General features: G+C 38.6%; 1 protein-coding gene across 2 annotated transcripts in view; it reads right to left on the bottom strand.

Annotated features, from left to right (window-relative positions):
• Atad2b (ATPase family AAA domain containing 2B) overlaps window positions 1-18,232 on the bottom strand; it is a 129,238-nt gene that overhangs the window by 58,105 nt on the left and 52,901 nt on the right. For both annotated transcript variants that reach the window (XM_036170652.1, XM_036170653.1), the window contains exons 14-17: window positions 17,857-18,016; window positions 15,210-15,300; window positions 10,362-10,673; window positions 5,895-6,030 (exon numbers count right to left, since the gene is read on the bottom strand). In XM_036170652.1, the coding sequence (XP_036026545.1) occupies window positions 5,895-6,030; window positions 10,362-10,673; window positions 15,210-15,300; window positions 17,857-18,016 (699 nt within the window). The remainder of the gene's footprint in view (window positions 1-5,894; window positions 6,031-10,361; window positions 10,674-15,209; window positions 15,301-17,856; window positions 18,017-18,232) is intronic.

Below are 18,232 nucleotides of genomic sequence, written 5' to 3'. Positions count from 1 at the left end.
ACTGTCACATCTGGATGTTTGTTTGTTTGTTTTAAATATGGGCATTAGGGATTTAAGTTGTTTTTGTTTTTTGTTTTTTTGGTTTTTTTTGTTGTTTTTCGAGACAGGGTTTCTCTGTGTAGCTTTGTACCTTTCCTGGAACTCACTTGGTAGCCCAGGCTGGCCTCGAACTCACAGAGATCCCCCTGGCTCTGCCTCCCGAGTGCTGGGATTAAAGGCATGCGCCACCACCACCCGGCTAAATTTTTTTTTTAAGATTTATTTATTTATTATGTATACAGCATATATGACTGCAGGCCAGAAGAGGGCACCAGATCTCATTACAGATGGTTGTGAGCCGCCATGTGGTTGCTGGGAATTGAACTCAGGACCTCTGGAAGAGCAGTCAGTGAGTGCTCTTAACCTCTGAGCCATCTCTCCAGCCCGGGATTTAAGTTTAGATCCTCATATTTTAATAATATTTATCCTCTGTCCATCTGTCTTTCTTTCACAAAATATTAAATGAGTGAATGAATATATGAAAGAATAAGCTAATGACTTAATTTTGTCCTACTGCCTGATCAAGAATGACTTAAAGTGACAGAGAACTGGAAATGTGACTGCACAGTAGAAGCAGCTACCTCAACATGTATCAAGCCCTGGGTTAACTGCCCAACTCTGACAGAGATACAAGGATGGCTCAAAGTTAATAAAGATATAAAAGACAGCACTCTAAACATTAGTGGTGAAAAAGTAAAGTGGTACACTATTTCTAGAAAACTATTTAGCAACTGATATGAAGGTTTTAAGCAAAAATACCCTTTGACACAGATCTGCTTTTAAATTTACCCGAAGTTCTGAATCAGATGACAGTGTAAAGCCCTAGGAAGATGTCTAAGTTAGTATTATTAGTTAAAAATGATCACGGGGGGGGGGGGGGGGGGGCCCCCGCACACCTTTAATCCCAGCACTCGTAGGCAGAGGCAGGCAAATCTCTGTGAGTTCGAGGCCAGCCTGGTCTACAAAATGAGTTCCAAGAAAAGACGCAAAACTACACAGAGAAACCCTGTCTCGAAGGAGGAAAAAAAAATCACCATAAACTTCATATTTTATAAAGTCCATCTAAACATTACATATTATGTAGTGTTTGTTTGTTTGGGACAGGGTTTCTCTATGTAGTCCTGGCTGTCCTAGAGTTCACTATGTAGACCATGCTGGCTTTGAACTAACAGAGATCCTCCTGCCTCTGCCTCCCAAGTGCGGGAATTAAAGGACTGTACCAAGCACCACCAGACCCAGCTAAAAAAAATGACATATTATGTAGCTTTTAATTTGTGTGTATATTATATGTGACTCGGTGTGTGTGTTTTGTGCATGTGAATATGTGTGTGTGTGTGTGTGTGTGTGTGTGTGTGTGTGTGTGTGTGTGTCTAGAGATTAAACTCAGATCCTCATGCTCACATGGCAAGCACTTTCCCAACCGAGTCAGCTCCCCAACCCTATGGGTAGATTTTGTTTGTTTCGTTTTGTTTTTTCGAGACAGGATTTCTCTGTGTAGTTTTGGTGCCTGTCCTGGAACTCACGCTGTAGACCAGGCTGGCCTCAAACTCAGAGAACTGCCTGCCTCTGCCTCCCCAGTGCTGGGATTAAAGCGTGTGCCACCACCACCCAGCTTAGGTAGATATCTTAAACATAAATATATCCTAACATGAAATTACATTCCCAGAATAATGAATTAAAAAAATAATAAGTTACCGAAGTGGGGAGATGGTTCAAACAAACATTTGCTGATTTTCCAGAGGACCTGAGTTCAGCACCTAAGTCCAGAGGCTCACAACTGCCTGTAACTACAGCTCCAAATCTCACACACACACACACACACACAAAATGAATGAATGAATGAATGAATGAATGAATGAATAAAATAGATGGTATTTTAAAAGTAAGTTTCATTAACTTATGGGAAGAAATAATACGTAAGTCTAATTATAAGCACAAGGGGAACATAAAAGTATAATCAACAAATATTTCCTTCAGCTGCTGAGGGTTTAATTTTTACTTTCTTCATTACTTGAATTTTCTACAGAATATATCATCTTTCTAATCAGAAAAAAAAAAAGCTATTTTCATTTGTATAACTTCAGAAAGCTCTGTTTCTAATCCACAATGGTAATATAAAAGAAGAAAGAAACTTATTTTCATCCATACTTCTTCACCTACTTTTTCTTAAATTTAAAAACAGATTTCAGTACTGTTGGGGAGACAATTTCCAGAAACCTGTCAGCCAGGTCCCAGGCAGCATGACTGCAGAGCCGCACTACACCAGGCTTTCTTACCATTGTCTTGTGGAGCACTGACCCAGCATACTAACACATGCTACTCAAACAGAAAGCAAAACCAAACCAAACAAACAAATTTACGTATACTCCTTGCTAAAGGCCTTTATTTTCATCTGCTTGCTTCTTGAAAAATACCATGTAGTCAAGTCAACCAATGAAAATATGACTATTAACCAATGAAGCTTTAAAAAAAAAAAAAAAAAAAAAAAAAACCAAACCTATTTTAAGCCGGCACTTGAGAGGCTGAGATAAGACATTGCAAGTTTGTAGTCAATCTGGGGCTACATGGTGAATCCAAGACTAGCCAGGGCAAAATCTTACCTCAAAATAAATAAAATAACAAATAAATAAAATTATCAATGGAGGTGGAAGATTACAGGAAACAAACAGCAGAGAGCCTGGGTCTACAATGCACTAAAAAGGACTCTTGACTTCTAAGCTGACATGTGCTTCAGTTTCCTCATTCATAAAATGACACCACAAATACACGGCTTATGGATGGAGCACATGTCTAGTTTGTCTTCAGGTGTCACCTCCCATCCCTTCATTCTCCTGTGGACATCAACTGTGATGACATGTCCTGTAAAGCTTTCCTGCACTTCCCAGCAGAAATTTTACTTTCATGGACACATAGCAATCTCTGCCAATGCCAATAACAAAAATGCCTCCAGACTAAAAGTAAGTTGTGTCTAGCCCCACCTTATGCTTTCAGCATCAAGTCTAAGTCCTGGCATACTGTAAGCAAACAGAAAACACTTTGAATGAGTAAATAAAGAGATAAACTACTGGCCATTACAGAAGCATCTAAAAAGAAAAGCCTCAGGCAAGAATGGTGGCAGGTACCTATTATTCCAGCACGAGGGTGGTGGAGATGAGAAGCCGAGATTCAAAGCAGCTTCGGCTACACGGGGAGATTAAGGCCTCCTGTCTTAAGAGAACAGGGAGGAAGGGGGGAGCTTGTGCTACAAAACAACAACTTAATTGGGAAACTAGAATAGCTTGTATAGAAGAAGCTGAAATTAAACCCATTATTTTAGAAAAGCTGAACTAAACCAATGAGCCAGACCAATGGCACACATTAAACCAGTAACAGAATGTTCCTAACAAAAAAATCAAATACAGCTGTGGAAACAAGTTTTCTAAAAACAAAATCTATTTCTGTGTTCCTTTACTGGCAGGATCTATCTTACAACGTTGAAATAAAAGATTTCTGATAATTTCCTATCACTTGCTAATGAATAATTCAAATTCAAACAACTAAGTTTGTTTTTAAAAACTAAGCAACACACATACACACAGACAGGCCAGGCAGGTAAAAAGCAGAAAAAAGTATTTAGTTTGCCTATGACTATCAACAAAAAATATTTACAAAATGCTAGAAAAGTTTAAGAAAGCTTCCCTGCAAGCGGAAAGGGAAGGAAGTGGAAACAAAGTAAAAGAAACTTCCTAATGAGAAGAGTTTGCTGTAAAGGAAAACATCAAGGGGGAAAAAATGATTTAAAAAAAAATTTTTTTTTAATGATAAACAAGAAAGGTTTAACAATGCATACAATCAATCAAATCAACTTTTCATCACAATCTACAAGGGGAGAAACTCTTAATTCAGGTTGCAGGCTTAAACTTGTTCAAAATACTTTAAAGAACTCGTAACACATCCAAACATGGTAACTCCCACCTGTGATCCCAGCACTTGGGAGGCTGAGGCAGGAGGACAAGTTTGAGGCCATCCTGGACTAACTACAAACTGAGTTATAGGCTAGCCTAAGGTACAAAGAGAGACTATGGGCATGGGGGAAGAAGGAAGGAGAGAGAGAGAGAAGAGAGATGGAAGGGAGGGGAGGGGAGGGGAGGGGAAGGGGGAGAGGAGAGAGAAGAGACATATGCAGTCTCCTGAAGACAGGGGCTTAAACCTACCTGAATGGAACTTTAGTATCCTTTAACTGTGGTACTGATTATGTAAATAGAAGTAGTGATAATTTAGTATTTGAAAAGCACTTAGTCTCAATCTAAAATTACAATTGCATGAAAAATGTGTATTCACTATAGTGTACAACCAAAGCTGCTATAACACAGAAAAGATAAAAGTAAGTAGAAAAACAATTAAAAAATGGTAAACGGGTGGGGGGTGGGGGTGGCAGCAGCGGTGCATGCCTTTAATCCCAGCACTTTGGAGGCAGAGGCAGGCAGATCTCTGTGAGTTCGAGACCAGCCTGGTCTCCAAAGCCAGTTCCAGGGAAGGCGCAAAACTACACAGAGAAACCTTGTATCGGAAACCCCCCCCCAAAAAAAAAAAAAGTAAACAGCTCAGGAACCTGCATGGGACTGAACTAAGCACGCTGAATGTGGGTGACAGTGTGGCTTGATCTGTTTGTGGGGTCCCTGGTAGTAAGACCAGGACTTATCCCAGGTGCATGAACTGGCTTTTTGGAGCCCATTCCCTGTGGTGAGATACCTTGCTCAGCCTTGATACAATGGGGAGGGGCTAGGCTCTCCTTCAACTTGGTAAGCCAGACTTTGTTGACTACCATGGGAGGCCTGACCCACTCTGAGGAGTGGATGGGGGTAGAGTGGGAGGGAGGTGAGGAGGCGGGAGAAGGGGAGGGAGGAGGAACTGGAGTTGATATGTAAAATGAAAAAAATTTTAATAAATAAATGTATTTTTTTAAAAAAGGTAAACCAATGCTCTGAGAGAGCCAGAGAGGTGGTGTGGCCTGAGGCCGCCTGCTGAGGGGCTACCTGATAAAAATTAGAAATCAGGCCAAGCATGGTGGTGCATTCCTTAAATCCTAGCACTAGGGAGGCAAGCGGATCTCTGTGAGTTCAAGGCCAGCCTGGTCTACAGAGTGAGTTTCAGGGTCGGCTCCAAAGCTACACAGAGAAACCCTGTCTCAAAAAACCAAAAAAATAAAAATAAAAATAAATAAATAAAATGTTATTTGTTTAATTACTGAGCAATTTCTAGTTCAAAATCTCTTTAGTAGCTTTGGAATCTCTAAACCCTCATCTAAACTTATCAAAAGTTGATTTACCATGGTGGTGGTAAATATTTCTTAACTCTCCATTTTAGTTCAAATAAATGAGGGACAATGAGTTGATTTAAATGAGTTGATTTCCAAAGGTAATGATCCTTCCCCACGTATTAAAAAAACTGGGCTGGAGAGATGGCTCAGAGGTTAAGAGCACTGACTGCTCTTCCAGAGGTCCTGAGTTCAATTCCCAGCGACCACATGGTGGCTCACAACCATCTGTAATGAGATCTGGCGCCCTCTTCTGGTCTGCAGGGACACATGCAGACAGAACACTGTATACATAATAAATAAATAAATCTTTAAAAAAAAAAACCTGCCCCCCCCCTTTTTTTAAATAGACAAACTATTATAACATTCTCTTTCTTGGAAATAAACATTACTTAACTAGCAACGTAATTATTAACACACACACACAACACACAAAGCAGACACAGTAAAAACTTTCCAGAATGCCTCAAGAATATAACTACCAATAAACTGCACTGTGTTCTAAACGAAGGTAGAAAAGTCACTGTAAACTGAAAACAATTTAATATAAACTACTCACATTGTAAAGTGAAGATAAGGTTTAGCTACAGCAGCAGCTGACGATGGTTTCTTTGGTGATCCTGAGTGACAACTCGTCTCAAAAATTGATAATGTATTCTCATCTTCACTATCATCTAAAATCAGAGTGTCTATAGCTGTCAAAAGAAAAGCATAAGAATTATGAGTCTTATAAATGTATGTAGTAACAATGCTTAAAGCTAAAGGAAATGGATTAAAAATCAAGTGGCATCAGCTAATATATCATCTAACAAAAAATACAGATTAATCAGGCAAATTGATGAAACTATAGCATTTTAATAATTTATAAATGTAAGAAACATGTTTCTATCACCTTGATAAAATTATTCACATTTACTAAAAACCGTAATTTAGGAAACTTTGCTGTCTTAATCGTCTGGGAAAGAAATGGTGCCCTCATAAAATCCCTCCTGTGAGTTCAAGTTGGACAAAACCAGCCTATTTCATATCCCATTCAGTTAAGAAGGCAGCTGAACAAAGGCCAGTTCTTACAAAAGCAACAATAAGCAAACGACCTGTACTTTTTAAATGACATCATGTTTCAAACAAAAACTTGCCTAATTAAGATGACATTAGAGTGGAGAGAGTCTGGGGATGCAGAGGCAGATGGCTCTCTGGGAGTTTGGAGCCAAGTTGGTCTATATAAATAAAAAGTTCCAGGCTAGCAAAGGCTACTTACTGAAACCCTTCCTTAAAATAATAATAATAATAATAATAATAATAATAATAATAATAATAATAATAAGAAGAAGAAGAAGAAGAAGAAGAAGAAAGAAAGAAAGGAAAAAGAAAAAATGGGGAAGCTGGAGAGATGGCTCATCAGTTAAGAAAACTTGCTGCTCTTCTGGAGGACCAGAGTTCAGTTCCTAGCACACATCTGTCAAGTAGCTAAAACTAGCACCAGAAGATCCAATGCCTTCTTCTGGGCTCCACATAGCATATACTCACACATAAACATATATAAAAATAAATCTTCCTTTTAAGATTTATTTATTTTGTATACAGTGTTCTGCCTGCCTGCCAGAAGAGGGCGCCAGATCTCATTATATGTGGTAGTGAACTACCACAGTTACTGGGACTAAGAGCCAGTGCTCTTAACCTCTGAGCCACTCTCCAGCCTGTCTCAAGACATCTGATTGCACTGTGTAAAGGTATGTCACTGTGATTGGTATAATAAAAAGCTAAATGGCCAACAGCTAGGCAGGAGGTATAGCTGAGACTTCTGGACAGAGAGAGCTCTGGGAAGAAAGGCAGAGTCACCAGCAAGACATGAGGGAAGAAAGGTAAAAGCCATGAGTCATGTAGCAACATGTAGATGACTAGAAATGGGTGAACAGCCTAAGCTATAGGCCAAACTTTCATAATTAATAATAAATCTCTGTGTCATGATTTGGGGGGTGGCAGTCCAAGAAAGCCTGCTACACAGTCCCTATAAAAATAAATCTTTTTAAAAAATGCATACTGATCTTGCAGAGGACCCAAGTTTGGATCCCAGCAACCACATCAAGCAGCTCACAATTTCCTGTAACTTGAGCTCCATGGAGATTCAATACCTCTGGCCTCTGCAGTCACCTGCCTTCAAGTGCACATACCCACATACAAACACATGTTTAAAAATAAATTAAGACTTACACACACACACACACACACACACACACACACACACACACACACACGAGTTAGAAAGTCAATGTCCACCACTGTGTACCCATTCAAGTAGCATTAGTCCCTCCATGGGGCTGAAGGTTACTACTCAGTGAACTAACTATAACTAAGATTTCCACTGTGAGCACCATACACACACGTCTATCAAAAGTGCCAGTTCAGTCAACCAGTGCAGATAAAGAACTGCAGTTGAAAGAAAGCAGCTGTGGTCACTGCACAGCACACCTGTGATCTCAGCTACTCACAACACTAGGACGGGAGGATGCTTGAGGCTGGAGGCTCAAAGCCAGCCTAGGTAACATAGCAAGACTCCATCTATCTATGTCAAGGTTCTAAGAGGGGGTTGAAGGAGAGAGGAAGGCAGGGAGGAAGGGAGGAAATAAATGAAACACTTCCCAAAAAAATAAAAATAAAAATGCTTCATAAAAATAAGACACAGGACTCGGAAGCCGGCTCAGAGGTTAAAGTGCTTGCCTTGAGTTCAGACCTCCAGACCCACATAAACACCATGGTATGGAAGCCCTCCTACAATCCCAGGCTCAGACAGCAGAAACAAAATCCACAGAGCACGTTGGCTAGAAAGACTAGATTATCTCTACTATGACTGGGATTCACATCAATGAATTAGGCGGAAGTACAATTAAGCATGGTTTCTGACATTAACGGCATGCCTCCACAAGAACACACACCAGCATGCATGTGCACCCAGAGAACGTACACATGCTAACTAACACACACATGAAAATGGAAAAAGAAAAATGTTTTAAAACCTAGACATTAGGAAAACTAAGTTTCAAATTAATTGGGGAAAATAACTTAAAATCTTTTGAGTGATTTGAGTGATAATGTCACAAACAAGGAAAGATTTGGGTGTAAGGAAAAATACTAAAGAATAAAACAAACCAGAAAATACATATAAAGTAGTGGAAGACAAGGATTTATTTAAATAAAATTTAGTCGTTATCCTCCACTAGTACATATTAGTTTTATTGGTTGGAAGTAAAGCATACTTTACAATTGTGAAAATGAAAGTTTATGGAAAAGGTAGCAATGCCAGAAAATGGAAGTTCTCAAACAGAGAAAAAGAGATTATCAAACCCTCTCAGAATAAACGAAAGGTTTCTTTTTTATGTGAAAAGTTTTAGGTAAAGACACACACACATCATAGCTAAGCTAGGGTGATGGCTTGAATCTCAGTCTCAGAAAAGACAAAAGGCATACACATCAGATGCACCAGCTGCTCTTCCAGAGGTCCTGAGTTCAATTCCCAGCACCTACATGGTGGGATCTGATGCCCTCTGTGGCATAAAGTCAATAGAGCATTCATCTACATAAAATAAGTAAATCTTAAAAAAAAAACAATTACAGTCTCTGAAAAAGATATTTATAATGATAGTCAAATTGATTAATATTCATGATTTACTGAATACAATCATTTGATATTCACTAAATAATGTCAATGATTTTATTATAATTCTTTGAACAATTCTCTATGTGGTATAAACTACACTCCAAATAAAGAAGAAATTAAAAGAGTCAAAATACATTATTTCATACCAGGCACACTCCTTTAATCCTAGAACTTAGGAAGCAGAGGCAGGCAGATCTCTGTAGGTTTGAGGCCAGCCCAATTTACAAAGGAGTCCCAGTCCAGCCAGGGCTGCATAGTGAGACCCTGTCTTAAACAAAACTCTCACTACTTCACCTTCAAACTTAATAATAGGTCTTATTTGATTTCAACAAAAACCTAAATTAATTTCTTTCTTTTTCTTTTCCTTTGAGACAAGGTTTCATAGAGTCACACTGGCCTTGCCCTCCAAATGTAGCTATGGGTCTTGCTTCCTCCACCTCTCCAGTGCTGGGATTACATGCACCACCATATCCAACTTAAAAAGGGCTTCAGGCAAGCTAGACAAGCATGCTTCTCACTGATTTACATCTCCAGCATAAATTTCTATTCTTTTGTTTTTTCCATAAAAATTGGTGATTTTTTTTTAAATGGCACTCTGATTTTATCTCAGGTCCAAAGTCTAATTAATCTTGAAGCTTAATTAAATTTAAAATTATGGACCATCAGGTTGAAATTAACTCCCTTGCCAACAACTCACAATTTAATCAGCACAACGCACTAAAGAGTGTTGTGTCAATAACATCAAAATATATTTGATGAGTTGAATCCACAGAAGGATTATAATAATGCAGGCCCAGAGCATAAGCTGTGCAGGTAGGCTCCCTGAGTTTGAGTTGGCTCAAATCTTACTGAGTGACCTAACAACCCAAATTACTTTTCCAAAGCGCCCAATATCCTCCTTTGTATATGAGGTAACTAACTCACAGGGTTGTGATATGGATTAATGAGCGATAACTCGATAAGTGTAAACTACTATTATTATTATAGTCAATTTCCTAATCATAATACTCCTATATTAATATGGTTACACATGAGAGTGAAAAAAACAGGCTGGGCAATGGTGGCGCACATATCTAATCACAGCACTCTGGAGGCAGAGCCAGACGGATCTCTGTGAGTATGAGGCCAGCCTGGGCTACAGAGAGAGATCTAAGACAGGTACCAAAACTACACAAAGAAACCCTGTCTCAGGGACCCCCCCCCCCCCCCGCAAAAGAGAGAGAAAAGAAACATTCACCAGGCAACCACCATATATAGTCAACATGCAAGTTCTGAAATAGTCAATGATGACTGACATAGATAAAGTTCTAACTAATCTTATGAGGAAACTTTTTCCCTGTTTTCACAATATAAAAAAGTGGTTTAGAGTACCTTCTTTCTTGTCGCTCTGGCTAATTTCTGCATGAGGAAATACTTTCTGCAGAACTGCTAAGATGTTGTTGAAGCTTCTTTCTAGCAATGGCCTTATAATGGGGGACAGCGCCTGTCCTGAAGACATCACAGCACGTTGGGAAGCAGGCACAATGTTCTGCATCGCATGGTAAAAGTCTTGGGCACTGAGCACTATTGAGGAAACATCCAGCTGCAGTTTATGACTGCTAGCATAGATCTGGGGGTAACGCCTCCGAAGGGCAATCAGGGCAGCTTCAGTACACAGGGCCTTGATGTCAGCTCCACAGTAGCCTAATGCACAAAAGGAGAAAAGTAACAAAGTTAAGTTAATTGTTCCAAGTACCATTATGATTTGTTAGTGCATATTTTTATCTAAAATAACACAAATCACCAATTATATACTGCTTTATTAGTAAAATGGAAATCAATACCTTAAAATCACCTGACAAAAATGTTCACTTAAGACTGAAAATGTTTTTAAGTATTTTAAATTAACAAAAACATAAATTAGCAATATTAATACAAAAAAGTCCTGTATTGTATGTCAAAGACCACTGAGTATAACGTACGGCTTTCTTCGGGGCACGTTTTCAAAGAATTACAGTTTCATTTCGCTCTCTCCTCACTGTTCTTAATCAGCACTTTAACCCTAATGCTCCACCACTGAGACACAGCTTTAGTCCTTCGTTTATTTTATTGTCAGACAGGCTGGCCTTAAACGTTTGATCCTCCTGCCCTGGCCTCCCAAGTACCTACCAAGTGATTACAGGCATGTGTCACTATTCTTGGCTTATTTTTTTAATATTACTAACTCCTTCATACATATGAAAGAGTGATACAAAAGTGTGTATATGCAGAGTCTTCAAAAACTCATAATTTACTATCAGATCTGAGTATAGTGCATAGTGGTTAACATCAACTACCCAAAACATTGCAATTCACCCAACTCCAAAGGCATTAAAGAAATTAAGATTAAAGAAAAATTCTTTCCAGTTTTCTCACACTAACATTCATTATATATCCATTTAATCCTAACAGATATATACTTTTAAAAAAACAACTATGATCTCTAAAGGCCCCTGTTACAAAAGAGAAAAACAGAGAAGTAGGGGAAACCCTTCAGATTAGCTACAAACTGGCTTTTCCTATCAGCAATTAAAATAAATTTCACTTGGTCACAATTATCTGTTAAGCCAGCAGGGGGAGCCATTTGAACAAATTATAGAACATGGTACCCTAAACTCAGGGAATGCTATCAAGTCTATCTTTCTCTTCACACTTCACCTTATGCAGCTTATAAAAAATAAAATGATATTGGCAATTACAAAAAAAATGACTCACAAGTTAGAGTGAAAATGTAATCTGTGAGAATTTGCCTCAAAAACTAAACAGATTAAGCATAAATATTATAACAATCATCTACCTCCCGAATAATTCTTCAGAAGAGTTAGGTTTATCGCTAGACTTCTATTTTATACTTCTCCATTAGTAAATCTTTAAAGCATATTTTTCTTTGACATACATATGGTTTTTACACTATTTTAACAAAATTGAATACAGAATACTTGCATAAAGTTAGAAAGAGGAAAATAAACACCCATGGTCAAGTAAGAACAACCACATTTCTGTTTCTCATAAATACCTGCACAGTTAATGAGCACGCAGTGGTCCTCTTTACAACAGACCAAACAGCAACTACAGGATTATTTAGGCCTAAGTTCTCCAAGAGCATAAAACTCTACATTTGCCATAGTAACATGCTAATTATATACAACAGCAATATACTATTCATTCTTTCCTATTCTAGTCCACATATAATTGAGCTTATTAACAATAACAGGCCCCCATTTTCTAAAATAAATTTTCAATGGATTATCACAATCAATAAACCAGAAAAGATGGGGAATATTTTCTTTACATTTGCTGGTAAGAAAATGTTACAGGCTCATATTCTGTAGTTCTTAACTTTAAAAAATCACCAGAATGAAGAATAAAATGGAAAGATAAACACAAACTCCTGGGCCCCACAACAGTGAATTACAGTCTCTGAGGGATTCAAATTTTAAATATGTATTTTAGGAAATGTTGACTCTGGTACACAAAAAAGTTGAGAACCACTCACTTAATGTATGTTTCAGTAGACTCACACTGAACTAAGGGGCATCAGAAGACTCAGGCTAAAATTGCTACACTTGGGATAAACAGGCCTCCTAGACAGGGCTCTGGCCCTGTTGCAATTCATAGTAAACACACTTCTTCTCTCAAGAGTGTCTAGTTTAGAGAACAGATGATACTGGAGATATACTACAAGCTTCTAAGAGTTAAAAGTTGATCCGTAAAAATAAGCATCCCTTTTCATAACCCAGACTTCCGCACTGCTAAGCAATGCTCTACTGAACATAGATAGACAGAAGCAAAGGAAAATGATCCTTTCGTGTTACTATTAAGTTAGAATTTTTCTGAAGACTGAAACAAGGGTCAAAATTTTCTTTCTTTTCTTTTTTTTTTTTTTTTTAATGATTTACTCAAGACAGGGTTTCTCTGTGTAACAGTTCTGGCTGTCCAGGAACTCACTCTGTAGACCAGACTGGCCTTAAAACCACAGAGATCTGCCTGCCTCTGCTTCCCAAACACAGGGATTAAAGGTGTGCACCACTACTGCTGAGGCTTTCTCAAAAAGCAATTCCAAACAAAATGGAAGCCCACAATACAGATATTTCATAGACATGATTTCTTTGTTTTTAAGCCTCTCATTGAAAAGAAATAGAAAAAATAAGAGTTAATCTTTTCACTAATTTAAGTTCCAATTACTTGACACCAGCTTTTTTTTTTTTTTAAAGTTTCTTTACTACTTAAAAAACATACCTGATATGCATGCAAAAACCTCCAAGTTATTTCAAGGTGAAAGTTACCAAATCCATAGCCTATAAAAGGCGAACTTGCCAATACTCATCAATACTGCAAAGCCTTCTGTTAGGCATAAATTTCACTAAACTGAAACTATACATGTTGAAACATATTTGGGGTATATAAAGTAATATTCAAACTGAATTTAAAATTTTTTATTGTTCTCTTCCTACTTGAAGACCTGCATTTGACTATTTTTAACATGAACTGGTTTCTTAAATGAAATAAATGCTATAATTGAACACACAGTCATTTAGTGACAATGGATTTTTATGTCACTCTCCAGGAAGCTATTGGTATATACAGATTTACATACTATACTGCCACCCCATGGAAAGGGGAAGGCAGGAGAAGTTCTTCAGTCCAGTAAGAAATTACATCATAAATATTTTTTAAAGACCAAATACAAGCTAAAATAAATCACTTGGAAAGGGGAGGAGAACTGATTGACCTTTGGAAACACAATATGGAAACTAAGACTCTAATATTCTGGATGAAGGATTAAACTGCAGCGTGTAACATCTCAGATGGAAGGTAGGGTGATTTTAGAATAGCTATCTCTTAGGGAATTTCTAACTTCCTGAAGACTTCTGTATACTTCAGTTAAGGATCATTCTGTGACAGATTCACAGAAAAATCTACAGTTTCCCAGTCTGATCTGAACACTAACACCAAAATATGATAAGTAAAAAGGGACAAATCTCTCAAAAAGGGAAAGACTGGTTTTTTGTTTTGTTTTTAACCAAGTACCACCCTCTCCCATAAAGCAGCACAAGGCTTTGCAAAGATCAAGCCAAATGTACATGAAATGGGACTGGCGCATGCTCTCTTATACCAGGCAAAGCTTAAACTGGAGTAGTGCTGGAGAGATTTACGTGTTCTCCTCACCAGAAGATGTCGAGGTCTTTGTGGTTCAAAAGCTGAGGGGCGCTGCTTCGGAGATGGAAGTCCCTGTGGACGAAGAGGATAATTCGGATGTAGCTAACTGAATGGACTAATGTTCTATTTAAGTTTTAATTATTTGATAGTGGATCACAATGATTTTTTTTTAAACTAAGTTGTTCTTTTGGTTTTGGTAACTTTAAAGTTTTCCCAAGTAGATGTTATTAGTGGATTTATTTAAGGGATTTCTTCATAATGCTTAAAATGTTCATGGAGACAGGTAGTTTTTTCTTGTTTATTTGTTGTTTATATTTTGCAGAGTCTGAAAGGAAAACATGAACCAGGTTTGGTGCCTGCTCTCTTGCCAGGAGGAAGGAGGAGGGGAAATTTCCTTTGTATATATTCAGTTACTTACTACTCATCTCTTATTTCAGACCTAATTAGAAAGAAAGCCCAGAGTTCCATCTCCTGAGGTTATCAATGCTCTCATCCTTTGGGACAGCAATGCGTATTTACTCTGTGTGGAGGTTTTCTGCTGTGATGAAGTGAAATGAAGTTTTATAGTTGAGGCAATACTGGTGAATACCAGTAAGTCTTTTCTTTGATGACTCCTCCCACCCAACTACCTTCTAGATCACAGGAATAAAGCCAAGCCCATTCATCCATTCTATACAGCATAGGAGACTGCGTCTGTCCCACCTACATGAACCGTTTTCTCTTATGTTTATTATTGCTAGTAAAACTTCTGAGAAAGGGTAATTTAAAGGAGCCCCTGTAGTAACATAAAGGATACCCAGCATTCAGTGAGAGCCATGCTACTACTAAGCTTTGTCCATCAAACACCTAGTATGATGAAAATTGAATTAAGAAGTGTTCAAACTTTAAGTGAGACATTTCTATAACTTTTAAATAGGAATGCAGAGCCTCTGTCACAAAGTTAAAGACATAACTGTACTCATTCACATTTCAAAATAAGGGGGAGGGATGCTGAGCAGAACAGGCAATGACAGTCCAGAGAACTCAAAAAGGAGCACTCACCAACACATTTTTCTGCCAGTTCTCCTAAAAAAGCATCAGACAGTTTCGGATTCCAGTCCCTGGTGTGGATCTGTAAGATGTGTTTTCTGGCCTAAGAAAAAAGTACAGTGGCATAAGACAGCACTGACTTCTCATGTTTTAGCTGCGACAAATTCTCACTGTAACCCCCACACCAATCTGTTGTTTGTTTTAAAAGAAATTTAAACACCTTGGCAATCACATCAACCCACAAGTTATAAAACCTAAGATTGTTGTCTCTGTTTCCCATGTTGAGACAGTTAATGTTCTAAGAGGTAAAGAAACTTCAGTGATGGCAGAGAATAATAAGGAAATCACCAATGTGTGACTAGACAAAGTTTTACTTTTCTGCCACATCACTTTTTAAATTTTATTCATTAGTGTTAGGGGGTAGGGAGGCGTGTACATACTCATGTCACATCATTTCTCTCCTGTGAACTTAGCCCATTCCCCTGTACTGGCAGGGACAAAAACCTGTGCTTAGCTGGTGTGAGATGTCACAAACTGACGTCTGTCTATATCAAAGCACAAGTCCCCACTTTGGCCCCATCTCCTACAATGAAGTCCACCTCTAAGCGCTGACACAGTCCTGACAGCTGCATCTGGGCAATGAAAGTGAGACTATATCCACCCCCAACCCCACCCCAATGTCAAGGAACATCATAGAAGAAGAGGCAGAGGGTTTGGAGAGATGGCTCAGGGGGTAAGAGCACTGGCTGATCTTCCAGAGGACCTGGGTTCAATTCCCAGCGCGCGCGCGCGCACACACACACACACACACACACACACACACACGCACGCACGCACGCACGCACGCACGCACGCACGCATGCACGCGCACGCGCGCGCGCACATAAAATGGGAAAAAAGGATTACGGGGCAGAACGAAGGTACGGGTGAGAGGATGAGAGCTGTGACATGCTATTTGCTGGCATGATAAAGCTATTCATGAATTCACAGCACAGTCACTGCCTGAACCAGATCTGCAAAAGGTCAAGCCAGTCAAAATGGCAGCAGGGATAAAGCACTGCGCAAAGCCCCATCCCTAGCTGAGGAGCAACTGGCAGCTGATGAGGGGGGAAGAGTAATTTTCCTTAGAGGTTTACCCCATAGTCCAGTGAATGACCCCAACCCATTTATTTTCTGTATGTGGTCCACACTAAGTCAGCACTCAGTGAGATGCTTCTTTAACGGGGGTGAGGGGCCTAAGCGAATATGATGTTGGGAGGATGGGCTGCCAGTGAGGGAGACTCCAGGACAATTTGAAGGTAGAAAATGGTGGGTGGATATGATCAAACGTATATGAAAGTATGAAAATATCAAAGAATAAATTTAAAATATTTTTAAAGAAAGTTGGAGGGGATATATATGCAGTCCTGACAAAGGTGAACTTAGTACCATTTTAAACCCTTTAATCTCAGGTCTTGGGAGACAGAGGCAGGCCAGCCTGCTCCACAGAGAGAGTTCCAGGACAGACAAGGCTAACTGTCTCGAAAAAAATAAATAAAATAGTTTGTGGATCCAAATCTAAGTCAATGACAGGTTTATGCAGACAGACATCAAACTGAGGCATGAAACTGTTCTGCAAAGGGTATCCTTTGCTTTTCTACAGTCCTAATTACCTACATCTAAGTATGTAAATCAGGTAATTCACATGCAACAATATACACTCATACAATATATCTCATCTCAAAGATGAGTTCTCATGAAAATTTAAGAAACAACTTAAATCAAACAACAACATTTTCAAGTACAATGAGGAAGGGAAGAACTTTATAACATACTAAATAACATTTTCTATAATAAATGGCCATGTATTATTCAGTCTTAAGGGAACATTCTTTAAATACTACATCTTTAAATACAATGATTAACATTTTGGGCACAGAATATTTATGGACGTATTTTTAGGGAGAGGTGGCAGGAAAGATTGCTCGGCAGTTAAGAACACTCACTGCTCTTTCAGATGACCCAGGTTCAGTTCCCAGCACCTACACAGTGACTTATCTGTAACTCCAGTTCCAGGGGATCAAGTACCCTCTTCTGGCCTCCATGGGCACCAGGCATGCAATCAGTACATTTACATACATGGAAAATACTCATACTAATAAAATAAATGTTTGTAAAAGTTTATGGGGCCAACTAGAGACACATAATAAGTATACATAATAATTGCCTCATAATAAGTATACATAATAAATGCCTCACTGGGGGGAGGAGCAGCAAATAAGCATCTCCAGGAACCCAACCAGGAACTTTCCTTTCCCTAAGGTTATTGACATTCTGATAAGTGAGAGTAGAATAAAAATGAACTGTTCAATAATATCAAAGTTTGCTGCTGTTGTTCCAGTTGTTTTAAAACACCACATAGCCCAGGCTGGCCTCATCTTAAAATTCTCATGCCTCAGTCCTAAAGTGCATTAACAAGGAATGTAACACAGGTTGTTGTATCAAGTAAGATATCTGATAAGCAAAAAATTAACAATGAAAATATAACCTTCAAAGTATATGTTTTGTAACTGAGTTACAAAGATACTACATATGTGTATGTATGTGTATATTGTGTGTATGTGTGTGTCAACAACAACAATTTCAAAAATAAAATAAAATAAACAAACCCTCCTCTTACCCTTTGATCAGGCAGGTTGAAAAGGAATTCTCTGTCAAAACGGCCGGGTCTCCTGAGTGCAGGATCTATAGAGTCAAGTCTGTTTGTAGCACCAATGACAACAACTTCACCTCTATGATCTAATCCATCCATAAGAGCAAGAAGGGTTGACACTATAGAGCTGTTGGGAAAAGTCCATGTAAGACTTAAGGAGAGAAAAATGTAAACATTGATGCTACTGATAATTAAGGCTTAAATATTAATAATTGTACCGCAAATACATAATAATATAGAGAAATCAATACTAAAAGTGCACAGAAAGTGCAACAGACATCTAAACCACAGCAACCAAAAGGGTGAGGATGGAAAACAGAGAAAGGAAAGATAACATTGAACT

Source organism: Onychomys torridus, chromosome 21 (genome assembly GCF_903995425.1).
Source record: "Onychomys torridus chromosome 21, mOncTor1.1, whole genome shotgun sequence".
NCBI lineage: Eukaryota > Metazoa > Chordata > Mammalia > Rodentia > Cricetidae > Onychomys > Onychomys torridus.
The sequence above is the reverse complement of the archived record's forward strand: the minus strand, read 5'-3'. Positions and strand labels throughout refer to the sequence as shown.